The following is an 11,729-nucleotide window of genomic DNA, read 5'->3' as shown; positions in this document are numbered from 1 at the left end:
TAGGGAACCCAGCAGCCCCAATGTGTGACAGCTGGCTTTACCATTCACTTCCACAGTAAGATCCTGGTAGGGAACCCAGCAGACCCAATGTGTGACAGGCTTTACCATTCACTCCCACAGTAAGATCCAGGTAGGGAACCCAGCAGACCCAATGTGTGACAGCTGGCTTTACCATTCACTCCCACAGTAAGATCCTGGTAGGGAACCCAGCAGACCCAATGTGTGACAGCTTTACCATTCACTTCCACAGTAAGATCCAGGTAGGGAACCCAGCAGACCCAATGTGTGACAGCTTTACCATTCACTTCCACAGTAAGATCCTGGTAGGGAACCCAGCAGACCCAATGTGTGACAGGCTTTACCATTCACTCCCACAGTAAGATCCTGGTAGGGAACCCAGCAGACCCAATGTGTGACAGCTGGCTTTACCATTCACTCCCACAGTAAGATCCAGGTAGGGAACCCAGCAGACCCAATGTGTGACAGCTGGCTTTACCATTCACTTCCACAGTAAGATCCTGGTAGGGAACCCAGCAGACCCAATGTGTGACAGGCTTTACCATTCACTTCCACAGTAAGATCCAGGTAGGGAACCCAGCAGACCCAATGACGACCATGGGAGCTCTCATCAGTAAGGAGCACCTCAACAAGGTCAAAGGTTACGTCAACCTGGCTTATGAGGAAGGTGCCACTATCCTGTGTGGGGAGGGGAAGGATGAGCTCAAACTTTCAGACAGCCTGAAAAATGTAAGTACAACTGCTCAGGAAGACGGCCTAGAGGATGGATAAGATATTGTCTATGTCACTATGTGGACAGGTGGTCACTGTAGGCAGGATTCTTAATGCTAATGGCAAGTTGACCAGGTGGTCCTTATGTAGAGACGATCACTTAATACATGTAGTTGAATAGTTTTGACATACTGTACATGTATATTTGGCATACTTGGTATTCAGTGAAGATACCTTGTAATATTATTGTGATGTGATCAATAGATTTTGATGAAAGCTTTAGATACTAACCTGGTTACCGATAGTTTAGTCATTAACTCATTGACATGATCAGTCATTGGTAAGGCTTTGGAAAAAAATGTTGTGTTTCCTGTTTCAGTCCTGAAAAAAAAATAGGGTCGGTAGGTAGGGATTATCTTTTTTATTCATGTGATTTTTTTGTTATCCTGGGCAAAACTCTAGTGTGACATATTACAATATAGTTGAACAAATTAAGCTGAAATGCATGAGGACACTAAATAAAACTTGAATGTTGTGTGTAATACTAATAGATACGTTTATCCTTCGTTAGATAGGACAAGCTGTGTCTTTAATAGGAAGCAGGCTAAATAAAAATTCTAACTGGAAGCTACATGTATGTGACTCCACTGCCCACCCCCAAAAAGTTCAGGATTGGCAGGTTTTCTAGGGTAGGAAGGGAAAAAGGAAACACAACATTACTTTTCCTAAGGCCACACCAATTTAATTTGTTGGTTCACGGATTTTTTCACAAAGAACATGGAACGAGAGGGCGAAATGAAAATAAAAATGAAAATTGTAAAATGGTTGGGGTAAAGGTAACGGCTAATCCAAAACATAAAGAAAAAAAGTTTTCAGCTCGAAAAAAGTACAAAAACACTATTATTGTACAGTAACAGCACCTGTACCCACACTTTAAGGAGCTTATGATATAAAGGCCAATTTGCTACACCAGAAAGTTGGTGAATGGTTTCATTAATGGTGAAAATTTGCTGAGTGGTAATTTTTATTTTTATTTCATTTTCCAAAAAATAGGAGCGAGCGAATCCGTGAACCAAGAAATTAAATTGGTGTGGCCTAAGGTTTAGCACACATTGATGAGTTGCTGCCCACAGCTTTCAGATACATGTTTTTTTAATGAGTTTGCTCAGTGCAGTTAAGGCCATTGACCCACTGGTTACTGCTAGCTTATTCATTAGTAATTGACATTTTAGAAAAGGTGGGGCTTTTCGTCTCCCTCTGCTTCCAAAAAAGAAGTCAAACCCAACCTGTTTAGAAATAGCCAACTCTAGTATTACAGTAGAATATTGTTTATAACTGTCCATTGTCACTTGTATATCTACTATGTTTATACCATGTACTTGCAATTAGCCCTCGGGCACGAACTTGCAAATGAACTTCTGCTATTGACAAGCCAGGGCTCGAAATAGTTTTTTTCTGCATACCTGCACTGGTTCTGGTAACATTGCAAATTACCTACACCAGACAAATTTTACCTGTACCGCTCTGAATTTAGGAAGTATAGATCATACTAAATTTGTTCAGGAACCATTGCTATTTTTCTTTTATACTTTATAGGTGGTATACCAGTCAACACAGCTAATAACAATCCATATACACCCATATTAATATAAGACATTTATATATAAAACCCAATACATGGACCAGTGCAGGTAGACACCAGAAATACATTTATTTGTACCTGCACAGCTCCAATTTTACCTGCACTGACCTGCATATGTAGGTCGTATTTCGAGCCCTGCCACAGTTTTCCGATACATGTTTTTTTTAATGAGTTTGCTACAATTAAGGCCATTGACCCACTGATTAATTCATTAGTAATTGACAAGCATATGTTAATTAGTTAAATGCTGTGTTTCAGGGTTACTACATGCTGCCCACAGTGATCACAGATGTGAGAGACAGCTCACGCTGTATGCAGGAGGAGATTTTTGGTCCTGTCACCTGTGTGGTGCCGTTTGATACGGAGGATGAAGTAAGAAAAAAAATTTCCTTTTTTCACCTTACGACATGGGACCAATACTACATTGTGTATGATTGTGATGTAGATACAGTTACACTATAGCAAGTAAACTTTATGGATGACATCAGCACATTCATTAATTTTTGCCAGGTTTTGAAAAAAATAGAGTTGTCTTTTCTAAATTTTGTTGTTTTATCTAATTTTCAGGTCATCAGTCGTGCCAACAATGTGAAGTATGGCCTGTCTGCCAGTCTGTGGACCCAGGACGTGTCTCGGACCATGCGCATGTGCAGGAAACTGGAGGTACATAAATTGGACAGTTAACATGACTTACTAATAGTAGTATAGCAGTATCCATTATTTGTACTAGGGACCAATAACATCTGATGATCAGTGTGGATGGGTAGTCACTATAGAAAGGATCATAAGCTAATGCTAAATCAATGAAGGGGACATTAACATTGTATAGTACATTTTTGCCCAACCAGCTAAGTACAAGTCACAACAAAGACAGAACTTGTTAAAGTATCATAGATCTAATCTAGCATACAAGTTTGGCTTTTTCTTGCTTCTTGATAATAGTGAAAATGTAGGATTGTATGTGTTTAGCTATACATGTAGTCAGTTTTTCAAAAAGCAGATGAAATATAAATTTTTCAGTGCTCGTAATATGTCTTAAGTGACACGTAGAAATCTACTTTCCTTATAATAAAATAGGATGTTCCTATTATCAACATACAAAGTATCTACAAGTTCAACAAAGTGCATTTCATCTTTTATTCAGTTTGATGTACAATGTACAAAGTTTACAAATTATTCAATGAAGTAGTAAGAAGTGGTCACATCCTTGATTGTACTAGATAAGTACATAGTTTGTTAGGGTAAATAGCCAGTCACGTTAACCCTAACCAAATCTTGAGGGTTTCTTGCTTAAAGGTATGGCATGCAATTCCTGATTATATTTAGAACAGCGCATCCAAAAGATGCATGTAACATCAATGACTAAAAGCCTGCCTAGTGTATACATATATATGTAACAGATCACATATACAATATAGCTATTGTAATGATTTTTTTATGATTTGTTTGATGCCCGTAGGCTGGAACCATTTGGACCAACTGTTGGATGGTACGTGACCTCAACATGCCGTTTGGTGGAATGAAAGCCTCGGGAGTCGGGCGAGAAGGATTCAAGGACTCTGTAGAGTTCTTCACAGAGGAGAAAACTGTCTGCATCAAGCACTAGGTAGTGTTAGTGACAATAAAAATTCTTAGATCATATTGATTCAATTGTATAGATAACATCCACTTAAACAAAGGGCACAAGCCGCCGTACGTGCAATTTGTCCGTACGTTTTTTTGGGAGACCACGTCCGCCACGTATTTCTGAAAACGTTCAGGCTGTACAGGGCAGACGTGTTGCCCGTACTGGCACGTACGGGGGTCGAATCCGCAGCCCGATGGCACACAAAGTTTTGCCTGCACGTAAAGTTCTAGGGTGTGTCTGCGTGCTTCAAAATCCGTCGGATTCCCTACGAGTTCGTACGGAGGCGGGACTTACCACTCACGGATCCCAAAAGATTGGCCACGTTTTGGCACGTAGACAGCACGTATTTGCACGTACGGCGGGTTGTGCCCCTAGCTTTAGGAATCCTGAAACTGATGCGAGGGTTTGAAAAAAGTTGCCTTCATTATGGAAGCTAAGTGGTCAGGAAGGTTTAAAAAACAAATGACTAAGTATTGTATACTGAAGAATTTTAATTCTTTCTCATTTTCTTTGTTGACTTTGGAAATGACAGTGACATTCTACGACATAAGTTTTACTTTTCTGCTATATTTTGCAATCTGTATGGTATGTACTTGCTCCTGCTGCAGCTGCTTTGTACAATTTACAGTGTAGTTGAGAAAGTTTTTTGGGAAACAGACAAAAATTGATACGCGGGCAGATGCCATCTATTAATATTGTGTATAATGGAATCCTTACAGTGCTGTGTAAAGAATGATTTGAAAAAAAAACAACCCCCGCAAATCATGAAAAATTTACACTGCTGGATGAAACTTATATGTAAGAAATCCTGATACAACATGTACTTCATTGTATGTAAATGATTTGGAATTTTATGTTGCCTTGAAGGTTGTAAAAATGTCAATTTGTGAAATGACCATACATGGTATTGAAGGTGGAAATTTAGTTGATTCCCAAATGTTTTGATTTTTATGAATAACAAATGGACACATAAGTTCCTGTTGAAATCTCTGAATTGATGCATTAATTAAGGAGTGGATTTTGCTCACAACTTGAAAATACTTTGATGATCAGGAAAATTACAACATGCCTTCATTGTTTAAAAAAAGGTACGTAATGTAATGTGATATAAAAAGTATAAACAAGATATTAGCCAGTGCTAGCCAAGTTCTAATGCCAATTGAGCCAAAAATTAACATTGATTCCAATAAAATGTCTATTTTTCCTCTACCTGGAACAAAACTTTGATACTTATAGTTATTATTGCCCCTTGTATACTTGTAAAAGTACCAAAAATACTTTACGTTCATATCCATGGCTGTGATACTGTACTGCAGTTGTAAGCTTTATTTTGTTGCTAACAATTAAACATGTACATATGTTCTGTACAATATGTACATGTGAATGGAAATGTTAATAGTAATAAAATTACAAATAGTTTCAAGCATTTTCATGTCTTGTGGCTTGATTGATTGATGTTGATAGGTAGAACTGGTAAGAAATATTTCTAAGTGAAATATTTTAAAATTTCTGCCATTAATTAAGCTTGGAAGTTGCATTTACGATGATGACATCACATAGGAATGTATGGACTCTACTGGAAGTCCATGATATGTTTTTCTGATGGCACATCAGTAATTCTATTGCACGTGGTTCTTATTGTGTAGTAGAGAAAAAGAAACCTGTGCAATACAACTGATATGCCACCAGTGATAAAATAGCTCATAAAAAGCCCGACTCATAGAGCCTGCTCTCTAAGTAGTCCCCCCCCTCCCCTCTTACTGCTAGTAAGAGGTTAAAGAAACTGAAACTCGACTTCTGTTATAGGTAGAATATCCTTCATTACTATACACGTTCTTATCATTGATTACTTTAGAAATATGCAGTAGAAAAGACGGTCTGTAGACTTGTGGATGTACATCCTCGAATTAAGAACCCGAATTGTGGGTTCTAAATTCGAGGAATTGTACATTGAAATAACGGAGGGTGTGCCCCATCAATTACAAATTTAACCAACCAACATGGCACCTAGCCTGTGACGTCACATTTCCCCTTCTCCCATTGGCTACTATCTAAAAGTCCAGGGGGTCCCACGGTGAGTTGTAGTTCCTGACGTACGGACGGGGGATGATCACCGGCGTCTCCACATCCGTCAGACTTACTTTCATTGGCGACTTCTTTGTGGTGTCACAACGCCTCCTTTCTGTTGGGAACCGGACTGCAGGCGATAGCTTCCTGGGACGAGGTCGGCTGCAATAGAATGAGTAACGCTAGTTCACCTTTATCCGCGGGATAACCAATATTTGTTGTATTAAAAACGGTATTAACTGTTATTAAGTTTACGTAACGTTTCAAATTGTAATATCTTGAAAAAAAAATTGATATCGCGATTTGAAATCATTGTAACTCTAATTGGAGATCGAAATAAACAAACAAACAAATTGTCCGTCGACTTAATATTATTGTAATTATCATACGTACCCAACCCCAATAGTTGAATCACGGTGGGCAAGTATCAACTCTTCGTCGCTTTCAACCCTTGCAAAGACGGAGGAAATATGTTATTCTTGCTGGTCATATAGTTTTACATGTAGTATAGCTCTGTAATATATGCCAATCATTAACTTTCTACAAAGGAATGTTTAGAAATAAACATAAAATATCACAGTTCAATTCTTGTATACTTTGACACAATTCCTTGCATATTTTGAAGTCACAATCTTATCAAAGAATAACATTCGTTGAAACGTTTCATGTTGATTTTGTTGGGGAACACAAATGAATCGAATTCTCAAACACTTAACATCACGCATATATATAGACATATATTCAAACTAGTATATAGCATGCCGTTCACATAAAGTTGTCTTCAATGTGTGTACCTAAAACGACGCATTATAAGGATGAAATACGATGATAATAGTAGAAAATGGAAACATACAAAGTACGTCGATGAAAGTTAGGCATTGTAACATTTGATCTTGGTCTAGTGGTTAGGATTTGGCGCTCTCACCGCCAAGGCCCGGGTTCGATTCCCGGTGTGGGAACCATTGTAGAAATTCAGAGGGGCGAACAGAAAGAAACAACACCCCGGCTCCCGGGATTCGAACCCGCGCCGAACCCGGGCAGCCGGATCACAAATCGAACGTGCAAACCGTTCGGCCAAAGCCGTTAGGCGTCTTCGGTTTAGCAGTCCTTGAACACCACAAATAGCAGTGTCAGTGTGTCAGTGACGAAAAGCAGTGGATGGTATATGAAACGTCTGACCGTTTCCAAAATCAAAACCAGTTACTTGGGCTGAGTAACTGCTATTCCGCAAACACAAGTAGATAATAAATATAAGGCAAGCTACTGTATACATTAGATGCATAATAATGCTTATTACCAAGACTTGTATGAAAAATCGACATAGAATATCGTCCTTGATTGCAACTTATCAGCCAACAAATGCCCACCGCTATCTCCGTACACAGTTATGTCCAACTTCTTAGTTCATTGCCTTGAAGTGGTCTCGTGACGTGGACCCTGATAATGAATATGATCTCCAAACTCGACCGCCACGAAAAGCGGCTCCGACAATTTTTGAGTATAAATAAAGGCACCAACAAACAAACCTCCTGTCCTTCTTCCAAGTCTTGACCAGGCAGCAGCAGAGAGCTATGACGCTGATGAGCAGCAGTAAGATGGCCACGGCCACGGCTGTCCACAGGGCGATCCAGGCGACGTCTGCGGCAGACACTGAGAGGAAGTCCGTCCCTCCTGAAGCTCCTGGTTTTGTTACACCAACTGTCACTTTGTCCTTACCGGGAGTCGGAGTTACAGTTGGAGGCAAGTTTGTTGTAGTCAATTCTGTAGTCAGTCAATGCAATAAAAAAAGGGGAACAGATGGAAAACGGTATTGAGCAAAATGCAATCAGTTTAACTCTCTAAAAAGTACCCCCACAACCGCTAGGTTGCACCAAAGTAAAGTGGTGCTGTGTCCGCCTGGGATGTCATTGGTGCTGAAATAAATATCTCATTTCAGCACTATAGGACTTCAGTTCGATAGGACTATGGTATCGTAGTGGTGCGTTGGCATCTGGTACCGCAAACATACCGGCAAAGTACCGTAAACTAGCGTCGCGGTACCCGGCCCATCAACCAACTTGATATGAGTAAATAACTGCGATGAACTGTAAATAACTATAAGTACTTGTATGTGTTATGTTCGTATTTTTACATGTCATATGTCCAGGAAGATTAGCTGAGTACAATTTGTAAAGTTTGTATGTAAGCTAATGGGCTAATAAAGTATCCAAGTATTCAAAAAGCTATGTATACTTTATAGGACCGCATTGTAACGCTGTAGCAGCGACACCTAGCTGCAGTGCCAGTGCGAGGTAGAGCAAGTCATTATTGCCCTGAAGAAGGTGACAGGCGGTCACCGAAACGTGTGCTCTTGTAAGTAAATATGGATGAGTCTGTGAATAAAGAACTTAACTATCCTTCCACTCACCATTTTCACAGATTTTACCGTTAAATCCGGCTGCACAGACGCATGTGTATCTGTTTGCGTCATTGGTACACGTTCCACCGTTAAGGCAGGGACTTGACAAGCATTCGTCAATATCTGTTTTGAGAAATAAAAACCGTTTATTAATTTTTAATAAAAGTGACTTTGTCAGTATTATAATCACTGATCATGAGTGCCAGCACTAACATATATTTGGCAAAAACTGTCATTCCATTCTTTCTGGTTATTGGTAGTTACAGTTTCAGGCGATTTTGTCGTTCACAAACTATTCGCAATACAGTCTGTAAAAATCAGTAAGTAATACTGTAAATGCAGATACATTCACGGAGGTTTAATGTTCGCGGTTTTCGCGGTGGCTGCTTCACCGCGAATTTAAAACCACCGCGAACATTAATTTTTCCATGGCAGTAAAAGACTACAGTGCATGGTGCTACCGCGAACTTAAAACCACCGTGAAAAGTCCCTTTTCCCGCTACCGCGAAATTAAATCCCCGCGAACTTAAATGCAATTACGGTATACTTTTATCTATACCCACAGAAAATGGTACGGTATCATCTAGTAGATGCAAGTCATTATAAAGATAAGACAGAAAGCTCACCTGTTTGACAATTCCGACCGTTAAAGCCGTTAGAACAAATACACGTGTAGCCGTTGACGTCATCAATACATGTGCCGTTGTTGGCGCAGGGGCTAGATGCACACTCGTCGGTATCTGCAGTGGTTTTTAAAAGTACCTTCCTCTCATTTCATCATCATCTTCATCATCGTCATCATCATTTCAGCAAAAATGTATTGCTCCTCCAATTCCACTATCTTAAAAATACAGTTCTAAGCCGTAAGGCTGAGATTGTATTTAACAGCAGTTCTTATTTAATTCTATTCAGACAATAGTCACCATTGTAACACCCTCACACTCAGGGTTGACAATCGCGGCAAAGCCTAACGATATCACCCCTGACAATTCAGCCACAGAATTCTGTTATTAGGGGCGTGGCTTCTAACCAACTGTCAGCCCATCAAAGAGATGGCTTTTTGTTGTCGAAAGCTCAGAAAGGCGCCATATAAGGCGACTGATTAATATTCAAGAGCAAGATAACAGTACCGGCATAACGTTTCACAGTACATTCAGCGTCCAGACGTCTTTATTTAGGTACCAAATTTAACAGTTGTTGGTTCTGTGGGTATATGCAATTGTAATTATTGACTCCGTCGAAAAAGGAGCCGCCATTTTGACATGTACTGTATCATGTTAATTCATACCAAATGAAAGAAATATATTCTACCTGTCACGCATGTCTGCCCGGTGTACCCTGGTGCGCATGTGCAACTGTAGCCATTCACTCCGTCGATACAGGAGCCGCCATTTTGACATGGACCTGACAGACATTCGTCAACATCTGTTGTCAGCAGCAGAAGAAGGAGAAGAACATATTGTTTTAGCGTAAAACTGATAATAAATGCCAATCTACCATTTCTCAGCAAATTCAAGAAAAGCACTTTTTCAAGTGATTTACTTATCGTATTTTTTTAAGATGGAAGCATTTACTTTTCCATACAATAAGCCTTACTTATTACACATGTCTGCCCGGTGTACCCTGGTGCGCATGTGCAATTGTAGCCATTAACTCCATCGGTGCAGGTGCCGCCATTTTGACATGGACCTGACAGACATTCGTCAATATCTGTTGACAACAGAGGAAAAACGATGAAAAAGTAGCATAATATTCAGCAAAACCATTGCATTTTAATCGTCAATCTGGTTCTAAATACTTTTTATGTGTCTATTCACCAATGGTAAGAAATTCATTTTTCCAAACATAAAAACGTACCTATCCCACATGTTTGACCGGTGAACCCTGGTGCGCATGTGCAACTGTAACCATTCACTCCGTCGGTACAGGTGCCGCCATTTTGACATGGAACGGACAGACATTCGTCAATATCTGTTGACAAGAGAGGAAAAACGATGAAAAAGTAGCATAATATTCAGCAGAACCATTACATTTAAAGCGTCAATCTGGCTGAAAATACTTCTTCTGTCTCTATTCACCAATGGTAAGAAATTCATTTTTCCAAACATAAAAACGTACCTATCCCACATGTTTGACCGGTGAACCCTGGTGCGCATGTGCAACTGTAACCATTCACTCCGTCGGTACAGGTGCCGCCATTTTGACATGGACCAGACACACATTCGTCAATATCTGTTGACAAGAGAGGAAAAACGATGAAAAAGTAGCATAATATTCAGCAAAACCATTGCATTTAAAGCGTCAATCTGGCTGAAAATACTTCTCATGTCTCTATTCACCAATGGTAAGAAATTCATTTTTCCAAACATAAAAACGTACCTATCCCACATGTTTGACCGGTGAACCCTGGTGCGCATGTGCAACTGTAACCATTCACTCCGTCGGTACAGGTGCCGCCATTTTGACATGGACCAGACACACATTCGTCAATATCTGTTGACAAGAGAGGAAAAACGATGAAAAAGTAGCATAATATTCAGCAAAACCATTGCATTTTAAGCGTCAATCTGGCTGAAAATACTTCTTATGTCTCTATTCACCAATGGTAAGAAATTCATTTTTCCAAACATAAAAACGTACCTGTCCCACATGTTTGACCGGTGAACCCTGGTGCGCATGTGCAACTGTAACCATTCACTCCGTCGGTACAGGTGCCGCCATTTTGACATGGACCGGACACACATTCGTCAATATCTGTTGACAACAGAGGAAAAAGCGATGAAAAAGTAGCATAATATTCAGCAAAACCATTGCATTTAAAGCGTCAATCTGGTTCTAAATACTTCTTATGTGTCTATTCACCAATGGTAAGAAATTCATTTTTCCAAACATCAAAACGTACCTGTCCCACATGTTTGACCGGTGAACCCTGGTGCGCATGTGCAACTGTAACCATTCACTCCGTCGGTACAGGTGCCGCCATTTTGACATGGACCGGACAGACATTCGTCAATATCTGTTGACAAGAGAGGAAAAACGATGAAAAAGTAGCATAATATTCAGCAGAACCATTACATTTTAAGCGTCAATCTGGCTGAAAATACTTCTTCTGTCTCTATTCACCAATGGTAAGAAATTCATTTTTCCAAACATAAAAACGTACCTATCCCACATGTTTGACCGGTGAACCCTGGTGCGCATGTGCAACTGTAACCATTCACTCCGTCGGTACAGGTGCCGCCATTTTGACATGGACCGGACACACA

At 40.0% G+C, this 11,729-nt stretch overlaps 2 protein-coding genes across 2 annotated transcripts in view; one reads left to right on the top strand and one right to left on the bottom strand.

Moving 5' to 3' along the window:
• Positions 1-5,421, top strand: part of LOC118404262 (2-aminomuconic semialdehyde dehydrogenase-like) — a 20,261-nt gene extending 14,840 nt beyond the window's left edge. Inside the window, exons 8-11 of the mRNA XM_035803316.1 lie at positions 576-747; positions 2,630-2,743; positions 2,939-3,034; positions 3,831-5,421. Of these exons, the coding sequence (XP_035659209.1) occupies positions 576-747; positions 2,630-2,743; positions 2,939-3,034; positions 3,831-3,977 (529 nt within the window). The 3' untranslated portion in view covers positions 3,978-5,421. The remainder of the gene's footprint in view (positions 1-575; positions 748-2,629; positions 2,744-2,938; positions 3,035-3,830) is intronic.
• The window catches only part of LOC118405011 (fibropellin-1-like), a 14,291-nt gene continuing 7,031 nt past the window's right edge, over positions 4,470-11,729 (bottom strand). The window contains exons 15-27 of the mRNA XM_035804410.1: positions 11,627-11,725; positions 11,366-11,479; positions 11,104-11,217; positions 10,843-10,956; positions 10,582-10,695; positions 10,321-10,434; positions 10,060-10,173; positions 9,775-9,888; positions 9,090-9,203; positions 8,473-8,586; positions 7,592-7,826; positions 6,459-6,515; positions 4,470-6,227 (exon numbers count right to left, since the gene is read on the bottom strand). Coding sequence (XP_035660303.1) covers positions 6,050-6,227; positions 6,459-6,515; positions 7,592-7,826; positions 8,473-8,586; positions 9,090-9,203; positions 9,775-9,888; positions 10,060-10,173; positions 10,321-10,434; positions 10,582-10,695; positions 10,843-10,956; positions 11,104-11,217; positions 11,366-11,479; positions 11,627-11,725 — 1,595 coding nt within the window. The 3' untranslated portion in view covers positions 4,470-6,049. The remainder of the gene's footprint in view (positions 6,228-6,458; positions 6,516-7,591; positions 7,827-8,472; positions 8,587-9,089; positions 9,204-9,774; positions 9,889-10,059; positions 10,174-10,320; positions 10,435-10,581; positions 10,696-10,842; positions 10,957-11,103; positions 11,218-11,365; positions 11,480-11,626; positions 11,726-11,729) is intronic.

Source organism: Branchiostoma floridae, chromosome 17 (genome assembly GCF_000003815.2).
Source record: "Branchiostoma floridae strain S238N-H82 chromosome 17, Bfl_VNyyK, whole genome shotgun sequence".
Classification (NCBI taxonomy): domain Eukaryota; kingdom Metazoa; phylum Chordata; class Leptocardii; order Amphioxiformes; family Branchiostomatidae; genus Branchiostoma; species Branchiostoma floridae.
Note: the sequence above shows the minus strand (reverse complement) of the source record. Positions and strands in the feature narration are given on the sequence as shown.